Source organism: Chiloscyllium plagiosum, unplaced genomic scaffold (genome assembly GCF_037043375.1).
Source record: "Chiloscyllium plagiosum isolate Xiang-an unplaced genomic scaffold, Cpla_swu_hap1 HiC_scaffold_2, whole genome shotgun sequence".
In the NCBI taxonomy this organism is placed as follows: Eukaryota; Metazoa; Chordata; class Chondrichthyes; order Orectolobiformes; family Hemiscylliidae; genus Chiloscyllium; species Chiloscyllium plagiosum.
The window spans coordinates 82,962,942-82,981,402 of NW_028270140.1; the positions used below are offsets into that span (position 1 = coordinate 82,962,942).

General features: G+C 40.9%; 1 protein-coding gene across 1 annotated transcript in view; it reads right to left on the bottom strand.

The window, feature by feature from the left end:
- The window catches only part of snx2 (sorting nexin 2), a 55,737-nt gene that overhangs the window by 16,334 nt on the left and 20,942 nt on the right, over positions 1 to 18,461 (bottom strand). The window contains exons 8-12 of the mRNA XM_043711701.2: positions 10,237 to 10,312; positions 7,058 to 7,171; positions 6,719 to 6,812; positions 3,640 to 3,845; positions 539 to 682 (exon numbers count right to left, since the gene is read on the bottom strand). Coding sequence (XP_043567636.1) covers positions 539 to 682; positions 3,640 to 3,845; positions 6,719 to 6,812; positions 7,058 to 7,171; positions 10,237 to 10,312 — 634 coding nt within the window. The remainder of the gene's footprint in view (positions 1 to 538; positions 683 to 3,639; positions 3,846 to 6,718; positions 6,813 to 7,057; positions 7,172 to 10,236; positions 10,313 to 18,461) is intronic.

Below are 18,461 nucleotides of genomic sequence, written 5' to 3' on the forward strand. Positions count from 1 at the left end.
AATATTTATGGATACCACCATCATGGCAGTGCCTAGCATCTACAAGAAACTAGGCTCCTTTAACAGCTTTTGCTTCTACCACATACGAGGACAGGGACAGTAGATCCAACTACCAGCTGCAAATTTCAAGCTGCACACCATCTGGACTTGGAACATTACTGCTCCTTCACTGTCACTGGGTCAAAATTCTGGAACTCCCCATCAGTACTGTGGACACACTTATGCCTACATCCTGCTCAAAAGGTCTGCAATAGCTCAAGGAGACAGCTCAACCTCCTAGGGCAATAAATGCTGGCCTAGCTAGGGACACCTATATTCCATGAATTAAGAGAAGACTGCCTGTTTTTCAGGTGCAGGCATATTAAATAAAGAGAACTATCAAATTTTAACAAAATATTATATACTACAGATTATTGGCTTCAAAAAGCCAAAATAGGCATTTGATTTGTCATGCAAATAATATAAAGTTTTTACTTATCATGCTTTGAAGATATCTTAAAGTTTAAAACAAAACATCTAGGTAAAGAAAAGTACTCACTTCTCTAATTTCTTCTTTAGCTTGCTGCATTTTGTCTGGTTTATTTGCATACTGGAGTTTGGCATCAGCTTCCCGTTTCTTTTGCAGAGTTGCTTGCGCATCTTGCCATTTTTGCCAGCATTTCATTCGATAATCAAACACACCCTGCAAATAAAAAACCTTTTTAAATAAAGAAAAGAATGCACCTCTGAAGACTTGTTCAAGTTGAAGCTATTTGGAGTTAACTGTTGCTTTGGTGGACAGGAAGTCTGGACATATCCCATCCATAGAAGTTTCCAGCACAGAATGGGCAAGTAACAATACCAAAAATTCATGAATGAGACAGTCCAATGTCATTCCCACTGTGTATAACCAAGAAAATAATGGAATAACAAAGTCAACGTAGATTTGTGAAAAACATTTAAACAACGTTTGTTTAGATACATGTCCACAAACTAATGTCTTACGTGTACAACTCTATGGCACTTGAACAAAAGTCCCAAAAAAAGTGTAGTGACAAATACAAGTTAACTAATGTATAGAAAAGGAGTACAGTAGTAGAAAACAAGGGAGTACAGGATGGTATCAATCTAGAATTAGGAAGTTTGTAATTCCAAAAGTCACAAATTAAATGCAAATAAAATGATTACCTCAGTGAAGGCACTTTAATCATGGCCACAATTATTGAATTGTACATCCAATTGGGAAGGATAAGATTGAATTCACAAATATTTTAAAACGTAAGAGCAACTTTGTGGACATGAAAGCTGAGCTAGCGGAAGTGAAGCAGCATACTAGCAGACCGGAAGATCAATACAGACAGGTGAGAGACACTTAACGGTGTCGCTCAGTATAGTCACCAAGAAGATTCCTACTATAATTTTAAAGGAAGGCTATCAATGATTAAAGGAGGTAGGTATAGCATGAAGCTTGAAGAAATAAGATTTCAATATGCAACGATTAACATCAGGTCAGATAAGTGACAAGGATGAGGAAATGGCAGACAATGACTAAACATTTAATCAAAACAATATGAGAAAGCTAGCCAGAAAGATAGCAAGACTACTTCCCCCCTCCCAAAACACAAGTTGTCTTTGCTCATTAGGTTTTTTTGAATTCACTCTTGGGATACAAGTGTGGCTGGGTTGTCACCATTTACTGTATGCCCCTACTTGCCCTTGGAGGTGGTGGCAATGGAGGTGCCTTCTTGAACTGCTACCATCTACATGATTTATGTTGACCCACAACTTCCTAGCGAGTGAAGGAACAATATATTTCCAAGTCAAGATGGAGAGTGGCTTGGAGGGAAACTTGCAGGTGATGTTCCCATATATGTGCTTCGTGGCCAAAAGATTTCGAAGGAGCTCTCCAAGGATCTTTGAATTTCTGCAGTGCATAGTGTCACACTGCTGCGGAGGTGGTTTAGGAGTGGCTGTTTGTGGATATGCTGTCAGTCAAGCAGGCTTTGTCCTAGATGTTGTAAACCAGCTTGTGACTGGAGTTGCATCCAGAGTAGGGAGTATTCTATCACATACCTAATGTGTGCCTCGTGGATGGTGAGCAAGCTTTGTGGAATCTGGTGGTGAGCTACTTATATGGGAATGGTCGTTAGTTATCAAAAATTCTCTAGATTCAGGCAAGTTTCCACTTAACAGTCCATCTCTCTGTTCAAAGAGGCAGAGAAACCTGTAAACTACAGGCCAGTTAGCTTAACAGTGGTTATAAAAGCACTTCAAAAATTGATCATGGAAGAGATTATAACTATATATAGTCGGATCAAGGATTCTATTAGAAAAGTGAATTGAACATAATGCTTGGTTCTCTTTTTAAAAAAAAATAGAGCATGGAGACAAAATCTGAGCAGTTTTGGTCTACTGAAAGCAGCATGCAAATGCATTGGAGGCATTTCAGAGCTGGTTTAGGTCTTGGGATAAAGGATTGGATAGGCTGAGTGTTTTTTCACTGGAATGTAGGAGAAGGTGAGGGGTTACATACACAAAATTCTGCATGTATTTGACAAGGGAAGTGCAAAAAAAGGTTTGTGGGTCAGTGCATGACCAAAAGGTGGGAATGTTTTTAAACAGCAGATGAGAAGTTATTTTTTCAAGAATGCAGTTTTGAATGATTGTAAAGATGGAGACATGTTAAGTTCTTGCTCAGCAAGGGAGTTAAGGCTAATGGGATAGATGTGAATGTAGAATCAGCAAAACAGATTTGCCATGATCTTGTTCAGTGACACAGCAAGCATCTGCTCCAATTTCTAATGCTCATGTTACCTTAGACAACCAAGTTCATTTTTGCTAACCTACAGGCCTTTAAACTCCAGTTATATAGCTTAATAAGCTAACAGGTCAGCAAGTTTTAGAATTGTGGTATCTACAAAAGTTACACCACTGCACGCAATTAATATGCATTAAGCATAGACATCTACATTTACAGGGCTGAAGCAGTGTAATCTAATTAATAGTAGCTTTGTTTCCTGCAATTAATTTTCTTTAAGCTTACTTTGCTCAAATTAAGGATTTTGTCGCAGCATATGACTTGCCTCAGGTTTCAGAAAATCTGTACACTGTTTAGGCTTATATATTAAAAAAAAAGGATCAGAGTCGTGTCACATAATATGCACTGGTTGCAAAGTGACATTTTCCTTGGCTCGTCTACTCCAACATTTGAACAGCACAAGGGTAGTTTTTCACAATTCCAGCATGTCAAAACATGTAAGTAGTGAAACAATATCAATTAAATTTCTTCCACTCCAAGCCTATATTTCTCAAATGCATGAGGAGTGCGAGGAAATATTGAGTGAGTGTTTAGAGCAACAATAATAAAAAAAGACGAGACGGTGAAATCATGGCAACAAAATGTAATAGTTTCAGTGTAACTAAAATTCAAAGTATCCATCCTAAAGCATTTACACCTTTCCTCAAGAGGGATTTATCCCCACATTTCAGTATGATAGATACAAGTCATCTAATTAGATTAGCTTGTCCCTTGGTTAAAACAATATTATCCAATGCATTTTAACATTAGTGTTCTCAGAAAAGAACTTTGAATGGGTTTACAATATCTTGCAGATCTGACCAAAATACCTTGTTAGTACTTAACCAGATCGGACAGTTTACCTTTACAGAAGAGATGAGTCGAACATAATCACTTAGAAGCTCTGCAAATAGGTAAAAGTCAGCACAAGCTTGTTCTTGGTGAAGCTGGTCTATCTTCTCTTCAACTTCTGCTAGCTGGGATAGTGCTCTTGATAGAGCAGTGTGGTCCTCAGAGTTACCCAGCATGGCTGCACTCTTGGCAAATGCAGCTGTATTGGCAGAGAGCTCTAAACAAAAAAAAAGTTAGTGTTAAACACTTGAAAGTAATTTAATTACCAGCTTAAATATGGAAAAATTGCTGAAACAGCCCCCATATATTGTGGAGTTAAGTGGCTGACTTGCCAAGTACAACTCTGGTTCACTAATGTCATTTTAGTTAAGGAAATCTGCCATCCTTAAAAAAGGTCTGGCCGATGATTCCAGATTTACAGCAGTGAGGTTGACATTTAAACCACCCTCAAAATTGCCTTGCAAGCCACACAGTTCAAAGGCAATTAGTGAACAATGACTAGCCAGTGATACCCAAAGAACAAATTTAAACAAACTGAATTCAAAATCTCCTATAGATACCACTTCAAACAAAAAAAAAAGGCCAGACTAAAATGGAGCCATCACTTGAGCCAAGTGAGAGTTTAAACACAAAATTAGCACTTTGAACTCATTTGTTCAAACAGGGAGACTATTACACCGTTATAATAAAACAGGTTGCAAGAGGAAAAAAGGAGGTTGCAGAAAAGCTGGTAGGACAGTGGACAACTTACCCAAGCAGAATGAGATGAGATATTCTCCCTGAGAGAATTAGGAATTGTCAAGGCACTGGCAACAATCTTCCTTCGATACAGAAGTGGTACAAGAGGACTAGAATATTGTAAGTGTTACAATGAGGTCCTCAAAAAGGAATAAAACCAGGCAGTTCAATGTCTGGTGGAAAGGTTTTAGAAGCAATAACTCAGCAGAAAAAAAAAGTTTAACAGTTAACTGACAAAAGCTAAGCGAGCAAAGATTGGAGAACAAATTGCATTTGATTATTAGTATTTTGACAAGAAAGGAGAGATAACTGAAGTGCAATGTACAGAAAAACTTGCAAAAAGGAATTTGGCAAAGTACAGCATGCCTGAGGAAATATGAATCAGATGGGAATTAAAGTCAGTAACAAGCATGGGCACAAGACCCAGGGCTAGAAAACAGTTAAGGAATATACAGCATAGAACATTTTGGAATTCAAAGTGCTTGAGGAGCTCAGGTACAGTAGCATTTGTGGGAGACAATAGTCAACATTAATGTTTTGAAGTGGACTGGAAACATGACCTCTCTCCACAAATACTGCCAGACCTGTTGACATTTCAAAATTCCATAGCCACAACACTTTGTTTCTATGTACAGCGTTCATGCCTTTAAGCCACCCACAACCACCCCCTACCAAACCAGTGCACCTTATTTCCCTCCAATGCTTACCAAGACATCACTTAGGAAGCATCTACACTATTCCTGTGATAGTTGTGACAAACTTGTAGCAGCTTTTCCCAACAGGGAGGACGAGTGGTTTACCCCAGGTCGCTCATTTGATGTATGACTTGGGCCTGGTGCTACAGTGGATGACTTAAAATTTGGAGATGATAGCTTGGAAATTAGAGAATATAGTAATAGACATGCAAGTTGTTGGAATTAGCAGTCAGGTATGACAAATGTGATCCAAAAACTTTGCTCAGGAAAAAACAGCTAAATAGGTACAAGAAAAAGATCTGGAGGGGTTTGAGGTGTGTATAAATCCTGAGGTAGAACAGGTTAAAGAATCAAAGCAGTTAATAAGCATTGATAATAAAAGGTAGACAGTGGGGAACAGTTTGTGAAGCCTCTAAAATTAGTTTAGCCTCATAGAAATACTGTCTAATGTTGGCAGTTTTTAGAAACTAGGAGAAAGTAAGGACTGCAGATGCTGGAGATCAGCTGAAAAAGGTGTTGCTGGAAAAGCGCAGCAGGTCAGGCAGCATCCAAGGAGCAGGGGAATTGACGTTTCGGGCAGGAGCTCTTCTTCAGAAATCCTGAAGGGCTCATGCCCGAAACGTCGATTCTCCCGCAGTTTTTAAAAACTACCAATATTGGAGATGATTTAAAAAGAGACTTTTGGTAGTATGTGTAGAAAGGAAGTAGAGTTCACATTTCACATCTGGTGACTCTTCATCTGAACCCTGATGTTCTGATTGAAAAAAGTCACTGGATTTGAAATGTGAACTCTGCCTTCTCTTCATGGATGTTGCCAGACCAGTGGTACTTCAAAAAGTTAATCTAATGCTAGGCATCACCTTTCAAGGAGAAAGGCTTTCCATAAAGTACGAGAGATTTAAAACAGTGGACCCAGAGTTGGGGACTTGTGGTTGTGTCCACGCAACTGAGCAAGTGGTTGCTTTCCTGATAGGCAGGATGTAGAAGAGTTAAAACACATTTAAAATCAGGGTTTAGATAGAGTAAACAATAAAATGCTTTAGAACAGCTGAATGGTCAATAGAGAAGCCTGTTGTTAGGTGGTTTCTGTTTAAAAGATGATAAAAGGATAAAAAAAAAATTGCATAGGAGGTAGGAAAGGAGCTTGGAATTGCTCTAACTGGACTGTTTTGTGCCTCCTCATCCCTCCAAAAGAACCAGAAAGCCTCAAGGATGAGCGTGTGTTGTAATATGACTGAAAGTAATTACTTTCAGGTTTAGCTGAAAACAGGATGGTTTTAAAAAACGTTGTGGGATAAATACAGGCTCAGTACTTTAAAATTGGAAAAAGATGAATATTTTCTGGAAGGACTGCATGAATTAATAGTATGAACCTTGCAAATCACTAGCAAAATTTGCACTCTTCATAGGAACCCATTTCCTCACCATAACATACCAAAGCATCAGATTACTCAATTAAAGATGGAATCAAGCTAAAATGGTCACAAAAGCAAAATCAGGATTGAAGATTTTAAATAAGATTTTAGCCTGACTTCAAAGTTCCTCAATTACTGGGAAGAAAAAAAAAATCTAGAAGCTGAGTGCAAAACAGAAGCTAGGTATACATAATGATGAGTCTACTACATCCAGCAATTGTCGTGAGCTTCAGTTTACAAACCTTTCCTGTGGCAGACTAGGAGATCAACACTGGTGTGTAGTTTCCTTAACTGCTGGTCCAGGTTTTCAAACTGCTGCTGCTTTTCCTCAAACCACTGCCAAACGAGGAATGGAGTTAATTTACTAAGAACAAATCATTACAAAATTACATTACCAATAGTAAACTACATTCCTTCTTTTCAATAAAAAGAAAATTAACTGTGGTCACAGCCTTCACCAATTTAACTGAATTCAAAGAAAATAAGCAAATAGCTTATCTTATAGTCTTTTCACCCTCAGAAAGAAACTGAAGAATCTCATTAATTCAACTCATTAATCAGGTTCAAAAATCAGCTCTTACTGCATCCGATTCATTCATCTTGATTGTCATTTTGTTGACAGCATCGGCGGCCTTATTCACCATCCTCAATATGCCTGCTCCACTTAGGGCCTGGGTGTTAACCGCACGAGGCAGCTAGAATTGAATGACAAATAAGGGTGAGCAATCCTGTTAAGTGCCTTGCTTCTGTCTAGTTAAAGTGCAAGGAAAGGGCCACAGCAGTTTCTGCTCTTATACATTTCAATATACTTCAACTCTCTGCAGCTTACTCAGTTATACAAACTTTATTGACCAATTTCTTGGGTATCTTAATCTGCAAATATGAACTAAAGACAATAGTTGGTATGCTTATCAAAACATTAATCATTTAAATCTTACATAAGCAAAATATTTTGAATACTACAGAAAAGTACTGTCAATGTATACAAACTTAGATCACAAGTTATATTTTGATGTCAATATCAAATTCAAGACTTTTGCATAGGGTGATCATATACATATCTATGATATATTACAGGGCCAAAATGTTTTCACTGGCAGAGTTTGCCCAATCTGACAATTCAGCCTTAGGCACTTAAGTCTCAAGTTTACTATAAATGAAAGCTGAAACAGTTGAGTGGTCAATACATTTCTTTAACCAGATTCAAAGATTGAGAAATAAGTTAGTGACTTAATGACCTAATTTAACTAAGAATTTTAAATATAAAAATCAATGTAGTAATACGAGGGGATTTGAAATTGTAATTCCTCCTCAGGTCATTTGAATAATGGAATTCCATGCCCAGCAATCGAGTATTGCTAACGATGGAACAATGGATTGCTTAATCTCACTTATTTGATCATATAGTTCACCTCTAAACACTTGTCTACTCCTACCCATTGCTCCAAAATCCAAAAAACTTCTCCCTCAGAACTTGTAGTCATTTGCTGCTTAATGTCTCAACCTGGTCACTTATCCAGATTGTTTCTATGTACGGTCTTCACTTTTTAGAAGTCAAATTACCAGTTGTCTCAAAGATCTGAACCAGCAATCCAAAAATAGATCCAATCCACAACTTCATAATATTTAAAATCAACCTGGTTTTGACAAAAGATTTATTCTCTAAAAATAAGGTTTAACTTCAGCCAAAAGCTGCAAAAGTATTGTATGATCAAAATGTTGGATAGTTAAGTTTCCCAATATCATGTTTGAATGTTTAGCAAGTAGTCACTGATAGCAAACAAAAACAACCTGATTCCCACTTAAACTGGAGGATTTAAAGAATGTGGAGTCACTTAGATTTGATACAAGTCAACTCAAAATGTTGATAGTATCTGTGCAAGAAACTACCTAACTTGAGCATTTTCAATGTTTTAATTTCAGTTTCCAGCACTTCAATTTCTAAATAAGGTTTACTTTCATTATGTATATGCTATTATTTTAACCCGAATAGACACCGAATACCCCACTAACATCCTGAGGATTACCATTTGACCAGAAACTGTATAGAGGACTTGTGTAACTCACTCCCTAACTTCCCAAAGCCTATCTTTAAAATAAAAAGTATAAAAACCAGTAGTGTGACAAAATATTGCCCACTTTTTGGGCAGAACACTGCTTCAGCAGCACAAACATTATTCAGAACAAGGAGCCCACTTGATTGCTGTTACAAATTCCACAACCATTCTACTGACATACCAAGTGTCTATCTACAGGACACACTACAGAAATGTGCTAAAGATTTAAGACAGCAACTTCCAACCTAGAACCACTCATGTAGGAGAACAAAATCAGATTCCCGACACAGTGTGGAAGTAAGCCATTCAGCCCATCAACTCCACTGACTAACCAAAAAAAAACCCATTCCACCCCTCAACATTTTCCCTGTAACCCTGCACTTCCCATGGCTAATCCACCTAGCCTGCAAATCCGGGAGTGGGGAGGGAGGAAAGAAGGAAAGGAAAGAGAACTCCACAGTCAGTAACACAAGAGTGGAATCAAACCAGAGTACCTGATGCTGAAGCAGATAGATATGAGAACACAATTTAAATTCCCTTAAAACCACTCACCATTCTGAGTTGGAAATATATCACAATTGCTTTGCTGTCACTGGGTCAGATTCCTAGAATTCCCTCTAGTGGCATTGTGGGTCTACTTACTGAGTCAGTAGGAGCTCACCATTACTGCCTTCCCAAGGCCACAAAGGGATGGGGACTGAATACTGGACCAGCCAGCAACACTCACTGGTGAATTTTAAAAATTTCAATTTCAACACTGACCTGAGAGAACAAAATCTATTCCTATTACTTTATATATTGGACTCCTACATTAAGACTATCACCACATTTAGTAGTCTACATCAACTGCACAAGATAAATCACAACACAGAAGGGAGAGCACAAGAGGGTCACAGAATTGCTCTGCCTGCATGAGTATCAATCCAAGTATGACCAAGACCAATATTGTTTAAAATTTTATAACTTTAAGAAATTACAACTACAGCTATCACAATGAAAACACTGGAAAGGTGAAATTTGACAACTCGATTAGATCATAGTGGAAAAATCCACTGAAACTACAAGATCAACTGAACTCTGTTTAAAGTCTAGCAAATATATAGGAAACACTGGTATGGAATTCATGGCTATGTAAATTAGAACAAAATTATAAACTTCAGAACCAAAAACAAGGGGAAAGTAACTGGTCAGAAAAATAAGTGCTGCGTCAGACTTAGCCCATCTTGGCACAATTGGGCAATTCCAAGGCTTTTAAATTCACTGCTCAGTTCACACTGGAGTTGGCTTGCAAGTCCATTCTTGATCATTTTGCATACCACTCCATACCCCAACTTATATATTGAGCTACATTCAATTTGTATTTGGTAGATTTTATTTTGTATAGGCTTTTCCAAAAGGCTCTCAGCTTCTGAAAACAATTCAGAATTTGTCATATTTTAACAGTGCTCCAGTAATCACTTATGTTCAAATGGCTGCTCAACTATAAACATAGAAAATAGTTTCCAGAGGTGAAGAAATCTTGAATTTTCAGTGTCCTCTAACTACAGCTACTAGACATCACATCCAAGAACCATGCTCTATGACAGCAGAAAGTACTACTGTTTGCGTTTACCTACTGCATATAGAGGAAAACTCCCCAAAAGATTACATTTTATCAAGAACTCCTACTTAGCTTTCATATTAAACATTCTGGAAAAGCATACCTCACTACTTTCTAAAAATTGCCGCAAATCAGGATCTTGCAAAAGGGTAGGATGGTTTATTGTCCGCTGTAGATACCTGAATATTAAAACAGATAATTGTTAATTTCTCATCTGACCAGAAAGCAAAGTATTTCAGAAAGTATTCACAACCTGTTAATCAAAGTCAATAATTGACCAGAAAGGCAAATTTAGTTTGAATGTTACCTATAATTTAAAGATTTCAGTTCTACATTTCAAGTGTCAATTCTAGTCTTGCATGAAACACACAAGAGTCAGTCTTCCACACAAAGTCTTCTGTCTGAAGTGACAAGTATTAAATGACTGACCTTTTGGTATGTCAGCAGGTTTAAAAAAAAGGGCAAAGAAATGTCAGGGCCCTCCAAAATGCAATTTTTATTCTATGCATCAAGATGCACAAAATATCAAACAAAGCAAGTCATGTCATGACAAGATAATACCAGATAAGTCTTACATTACCAGATGATATATTTGGCTTTGTGCACATTTTTTGATCTTATAATAAAATATACACTTAAGCTCTATCAAGCAATTGAGATAGAAACAGTATCAACCACGTTTAATGATCCCATAGGGAGAAAAGAAGAACTTCATTTAAATTATATCCCCAAATCCAAAAGCTCTGATCATCAAATAACCAGTATTTACCAATCTGAAAATTTGCATTTTGGTATCAATCTAAAGATGTGGCCAATTTTTCCAAGTTCCACCCCCCCTCCCCAGTATCATTATCATTAGTAGCTTGCAACAATATAATGTACATCTGGGCAATTAAAATTACTTTGCTGCGTGCTGTGCACTAGTTTGCTCACTTCCACCTTGCACCACTGGCTAATAGTAATTCAAAACAAAGAACGAAATGCTTAACACTTCAAGCACATAAGCCTCAGTATAAAATCCTCAGCTGGTAAGGCACAGAAATCAAGTTCATCCCTACTCAAACACTGAATTATGAGAATCAAGTCATTTGGATCCCAGACATGGGATCAGAGAACACATGTGGGCCTGAAGTAAATAGCTCCATTGCCTTGTGGATATACTAGTATGTTTGAAAGCTATGAGTAAACCCTAACGAAAGGAAAAAAACCATGGTCCGAGTGGAGCCTAAAAGTATGGCAGTATCTAAACATATCATGGTCCATATATTGTGGAACATCTATACCAGCCCCACACGAGGTCCTAGCTCCCAGCCCTGCCGTGTTTTCACCATCCCTCCAGAACTACCCCGGAGGATGAAAGATCAGTCCTCAGCAGAGGCCTCACCTTCATTCCCCTACGCTCTTGGATTAACGAGTTCAACACGCGGCAAGACATCGAACAATTCTTCCGCTGCCTTCACCTCCGCACCTACTTATTCAACCAGGATTCTCACCCACCCTCTGATGACCCCTTCTCCAACACACCCCATCCACCTGGACACCCCGTGCTGGCTTTTTCCTGCCCTCGATCTCTTCATAGCCAACTGCTGCCACGACATTAACCGCCTCAACCTCTCCACCCTTCTCACCCACTCCAACCTCTCACCCTCAGAACATTCAGCCCTCCACTCCCTCCGTTCCAACCCCAACCTCACTATCAAACCAGCAGACAAGGGAGGCGCAGTAGTATTTGGCGCACCGACCTTTACACCGCTGAGGCTAAACGCCAGCTCACAGACACCTCCCCCTACTGCCCCCCTTGACCATGACCCCACCTCCCACCACCAAACCATCATCTCCCAGACCATCCATAACCTCATCACCTCAGGGGATCTCCCACCCACCGCCTCCAACCTCAGTCCCACAAGCCCGCACCGCCCATTTCTACCTCCTGCCCAAAATCCACAAACCTGACTGCCCCAGCCGACCCATTGTCTCAGCCTGCTCCTGCCCCACCGAACTCATCTCTGCATACCTCGACTCGGTCCTGTCCCCCTTAGTCCAAGAACTCCCCACCTATGTTCGGGACACCACCCACGCCCTCCACCTTCTCCATGATTTGCGCTTCCCCAGTCCCCAACACCTTATCATCGACATCCAGTCCCTGTATACCTCCATCCCCCATCACGAAGGACTCAAAGCCCTCCGCTTCTTCCTTTCCCACCGTACCAACCAGTACCCTTCCACTGACACCCTCCTTCAACTGACTGAACTGGTCCTCACCCTGAACAACTTCTCTTTCCAATCGTCCCACTTCCTCCAAACCAAAAGGAGTAGCCACGGGCACCCGCATGGGCCCCAGCTATGCCTGCCTCTTCGTAGGATGTGTGGAACAGTCCATCTTCCGCAGCTACACTGGCACAACCCCCAGCTTTTCCTCCGCTACATCAATGACTGTATCGGCGCTGCCTCGTGCTCCCAGGAGGAGGTTTAACACTTCATCCACTTTACTAACACCTTCCACCCAGACCTCAAATTCACCTGGACCGTCTCAGACTCCTTCCTCCCTTTCCTAGACCTCTCCATTTCTATCTCGGAGGACCAAGTCAACACAGACATTTACTATAAACCAACCGTCCGACTCCCACAGCTAGCTAGACTACACCTCCTCCCACCCTGCCCCCTGTAAAAATGCCATCCCATATTCCCAATTCCTTAGTCTCTGCTGCATCTGCTCCCAGGAGGACCAGTTCCAATACCGGAAACCCAGATGGCCTCCTTCTTCAGAGACCGCAATTTCCCCCCAGACGTGATCGACGATGCTCTCCACTTCCCGCTCCTCTGCCCGAGCTCCACATCTCCAACCACCAGGCCAGAACCCTACTGGTCCTCACCTACCACCCCATCAACCTCCATATACATCACATCATCCGTCGTCATTTCCGCCACCTCCAAATGGACCCCACCACCAGGGATATGTTTCCCTCCCCTATCAGCGTTCCGAAAAGACCACTCCCTCGTCAGGTCCACACCCCCCACCAACCCAACCTCCACACCTGGCACCTTCCCCTGCAACCACAAGAAATGCAAAACTTGCACCCACACCTCCCTGCCCCCTTACTTCCCTCCAAGGGATCCTTCCACATCCGCCACAAATTCACCTGCACCTCCACTCATCATTTATTGCATCCGCTGCACCAGATGTGGCCTCCTCTATATTGGGGAGACAGGCCGCCTACTTGTGGAACATTTTAGAGGACACCTCTGGGACACCCAGACCAACCAACCCAATCACCCCGTGGCTCAACACTTCAACTCCCCCTCTCACTCCACGAAGGACATGCAGGTCCAAGGCCTCCTCCATCGCCAGACCATAGCAACACTTCAGCTGGAGGAAGAGCGCCTCATCTTCTGCCTAGGAACCCTCCAACCACAAGGGATTAACTCAGATTTCTCCAGTTTCCTCACTTTCCCTCCCCCCACCTTGTCTCAGTCCCAACCCTCGAACTCAGCACCACCTTCCTAACCTGCAATCTTCTTCCTGACCTCTCCACACCCACCCCACCCCATCACCCTCACCTTAACCTCCTTCCACCTATCGCATTTCCAACACCCCTCCCCCAAGTCCCTACTCCCGACCTTTTATCTTAGCCTGCTTGGCACACTTTCCTCATTCCTGAAGGGCTTATGCCCCGATACGTCGATTCTCCTGCTCCTTGGATGCTGCCCGACCTGCTGCACTTTTTCAGCAATATATTTTCAGCTCTGATCGCCAGCATCTGCAGTCCTCACTTTCTCCTAGAACATCTATACTTAAGGACTACTCAGACTTGCAACTTCAGGGAAGACACCCATTTTACCATATTGAACAAAACACAAGAAATGTTGACAGGTTTTTGCCAGAACAGATTTTCCTGCTTCAGATGCTGCCTGACCTGCTGTGCTTTTCCAGCACCACACTCTACTAACCTCCAGTATCTGCAGTCCTCACTTTCACCTACAAGAAATGCATGTACAACTGACTATTTTTGTTGATAGAGAAGATAGGTGCTACAGGACAGTGGAAAAGACCAGCACATTCCTTGGATCAGCCACAATGCACCTCAAGTAAGGATCTGATCCACCAGCATCACTTGGTGTTTGGCATCCCTGAAAAAGGATGAAACTCATTGCAGCAGGTTTAAAATCAACAGCTTGACAGTTGGAACATCAGGACCACGTACACCGAACTGAAATTTTAAATAGCAGGCAAGCCAGCTGTGAAGCTTGAAAAAGGCTAAATGTGATATGGATCAGAAAACATTCAGCTGGGAGAGTTGAGAGATGGAGGAAATAAGCACGTCTGCGAATTCTGGATGATTAAGCAATTCACTAGAGGTGGCAGCTTCACAAACAGTGAGGAGTTCAGTAGCAATTCAAAAGATTAAAAAATAGTGTAGGCATTTGTAACAATTTATAGCCAGACATTTGTGTACAACATCCACCTCCACCTTCAGCCATTTCTCAGTACCATGGAATGAGTCAAGTTGGCTGAAGGCACAAGCCCTGCAAAAGGTTGAGTCCAAACAATTTTCCAACAACAGCACTGAAGACTTTTGCTTCAAAACATACCCTTACCCCCAGCCAAACTGTTCCAGTGTGACTACACAGACGTGGAAAGTTGCCCAGTCCAAATAAAAGACAATTCTAACCCAGTCAGTCAGTCAATTACCACTTAGTTCACTTGTGATCATTAAAGTGATGGAAGATGTAATCAATAACTTAATGCTTGCTTAGCAATAATATGCTCACTGACTGTTTGGCTTTTGGCAGGGCCACTCAGCTCCTAAATTTAGTGCAGCTTTGGTATGAACCTGGACAAACAAAAGCTGAACTTAGAGGGGCTCTCTGTCCTTGACAAAGGGTGTTGCCCATTTCATGAATTACAAAAGACCCCTACCAAAACTAAAGTCAACAGAAATTAGGGGGATGACTCTCCACTGGATGGAATCATAAGTACCAAATAGGAAGTCGTTGGGGGGGGGGGGGGGGGGGGGGGGCAGGGGGGAAAAAAAAAAAGAGGGAGGCACTCATCTCCACTCCAGGACATCTCTGCAGGAGTTCCTCAGGTTAATGGCCTAGGCTGCTTCAATTAATCAGAAATGGGGATTGGTGCTGATAATCTCAAATGTTGAATACTATTTTAGGCTCCATGGACAGAAAAAAAAAAAAAAGTGTCCAAATGTAATAAGAGCTCTGTATTATCCAGGCTAGTGTAGTTCAAATGTGGACAATGGCCATCACGGAGTGCATTTAACCATGCAACATTGAATTCCCTGCTATTAACATCATGGGAGGTTACAACTGACCAGAAATTGAACTAGCTTATATAAATGCTCCAGCTACAAAGAACAGTTTGAAGACGAAGATCCTGCAGTTAGTAAACTGTGCACTAATTCTCAAGTCTGTCCACATCAAGACAAGTCAGAAAGTAAGGCAATAGAAAACTCCCTGCTTGCAGGAGGAGTGCAGCTCCAGTACAAGCTTGAAACCATGCACAGGAAAGCAGCCTGCTTGATTGGCACATCAACAAACACCCACTCCACTACCAACATACAGTAGCAGTCTTGGATAGCAGGAACAGTAATGATATTGAATAGATGTTCCTTGAGCTTAGGGATGTGACCTATATGGATTTCAGTAAGATGTTTGACAAGGTTTTGCATAATTGACTTAGTCTTGCTAAGTCAAGGGAGAACTAGCAAACTGGATACCAAGCTGGCTCAAAAAGCTAGAAGATAGAGAGTGGAGGAGGAAGGAAGGAAGGCTGTTTTTCAGACTGGAGGCCTAGGACCAGAGGTATGCCACAAGGATACTGCAGAATCCACTGCTTTGTCATCTATATACGTTATTTGGATATTAGCACAGGAGGTATGGTTAGTAAAGTTATAGAGGACACCAAAATTGGAGATGTAGTGGAAAACGAAGGTTACTTATGAATACAACAGGATCCTGACCAGTTGGGCCAATGGGTAAAGGAGTGGCAGGTGGAGATTAATTTTAATAAACTTGGTGTAGTTTGATAAGGCAAATCAGGGCAGGACTTACACACTTAATAGTAAGGTCCTGGGAGTGTTGCTGAAGATCTTGGAGTAGTTCTTTGAAAATAGAGTCCCAGGGAGACAGCTAGTCAAGGTACACTTGCCTTTAATCGCTCACTGCATTGAGTGTAGGAGTTGAGAGATTATGTTGCAGCTGTACAGAACATTGGTTAGGCCACTTTTGGAGTACCACATTCAGTTCTGGTCTCCCTGCTATAGGAAAGATGTTGTGAAATTAGAGTGTAGAAAAGATTTAAGGATATTGTCAGAGATGGACGGTTTGAGCTATAGGGAGAGGCTAAATAGGTTGGGGCTATTTGCCTAGAGCTTCAGAGGCTGAGGGGTGACATTACCTAGAAGAAGTTTATAAAATCATGAGGGGTATGGATAGGTGAATAGCCATGGTCTTTTGCCGAGGGTAAGAGTCCGAAAGCTATGCCTTCTAGTTTAAGGTGAGAAGGGAAGATTTAAAAAAAAGGAATCTAAGGGGCAACATTTTCAGAGGGTGGTGGGTTTATGGAATGAACTGCCAGAGGAAGTGGTGGAGGCCAGTACAATTGCAACATTTGAAAAGGCATCTCTAATGGATATATGACCAGGAAGGGTTTACAGGAATATGGGTCAATGGGACTATATTAATTTAGGATATCTGGTCAGCACAGATGAGTTGGGCTGAAGGGTCTGTTTCCATGCTGTACAACAATATTAAAAAAAAGGGGCCAGAAATGGAAAAGCTAACAGTTCTGATGCTATGTCAGTGATGAAATCAATTAAGTGATTTAATCACTAAAAAGAGATTAAAGTTCTGAATTCAGGAACATCTGCTACATTGATCAATATTCTACCTGGGTTATATTTAGTAAAGTATGTTTTGACAGAATTAAAAAAGGGACATGTATAACAGTATCAAGGTAGCAACAGGCCTATCAACATACAGTTCCATTGCAGAGTGCAATAAGTGAGTGAAATATTACAAGTGGCACAAGACCATCCTCCAGATACTGGAGAGACTGCCCAAAATCAGGAACAGCTACATCAAATCCCCAAATAAGCAACTATTGGTATTTCTATTCACTACTAACAGAATTCCAGATGATGCCACCCAAACTAAATCAAGCACGGAAAAAAAACAAAGTCAACTCTACAGAAGGAGAGGATAGCACTTTAGGAGGAGTAAAGCAAAGATTGGCCTTTTTTACTACAAGATCACAATCTCAACACCTGTATCATGACAACAGGCTGAAAGACCTACTCCTGTTCCTAACTGAAGTGTCCCCACATTTCACTTCATTAAACAAGCTGCATACCATACTAAAAAAAGTAAAGCAGCTTAGCTTGACCTCTGAAATTAAAGACAGTTGTTCAATGCTGCTCCACTAACCTTCCAGAAATATCTCAAATTAATGGATGCATAGCAAAAAACAGCAGGTGTTTGAACCAGGTTTAGTAAGGTAATATGGAACAGTAGACTGAGAATATCAAACCTATGAAGGAACTGCATTCTCTAACAGATAGATCTGAACAGCATACATTACGCAAGGTAAGAGACCGAACAATTTCCATCTTCACTGCCTTATATTCTCAGCATTTCTTGGCAAGGCACTACCTAACAAAGTTAGGAATGTCCTAATTTCAACTGGCATATAACTAAGCCACAATGTCTGCAATGACTCAATTACATTCCAATACATATTGACCATACAATCCAAAACCTTGTGCAGTGGACTTTACCTTTGCTAAAAGAACACTTACAACTAAGACATTAAGTTGGGAACATGGACAGGCATTTGAAATAAATTGCTGACAGCCAAGTTTCCAGTCTGAAGAGGCATTGGAGGAGACAAGAAACTGAGAAGGGTCAGCTCGTCACCAAATCCTACAGCTTCAGACCACTGCTTTCAGCTGCAAAATAGTGACTGTACTTATGATAGAGCAGGCTCCTCAGCTGGCCCAGGCAATGTTCAGTCAATGGCTAAAGCACAAACCAGTTAAGACTGAATGTCAGAAATAAACAGAAGTCTTCATTAAACTATGGTACTAATTATTCATATAAACCGGAGTCAATTAATCTATGTAATGCTGATATCTTTAAGGTGCACTTAACAGGTCCACTCCATTCCCCACTTTCACATTCAGTGCTTCCATATCCAAAAATTCTTAATAGCCCTGATTGTCTGCACCCATTTTGAAAAATAATCTGATGCACTCTTGGATCCAAGACCTCCTGTTTAATAGGCACTTTACACTGCTACCTACAAAAACAACCTAT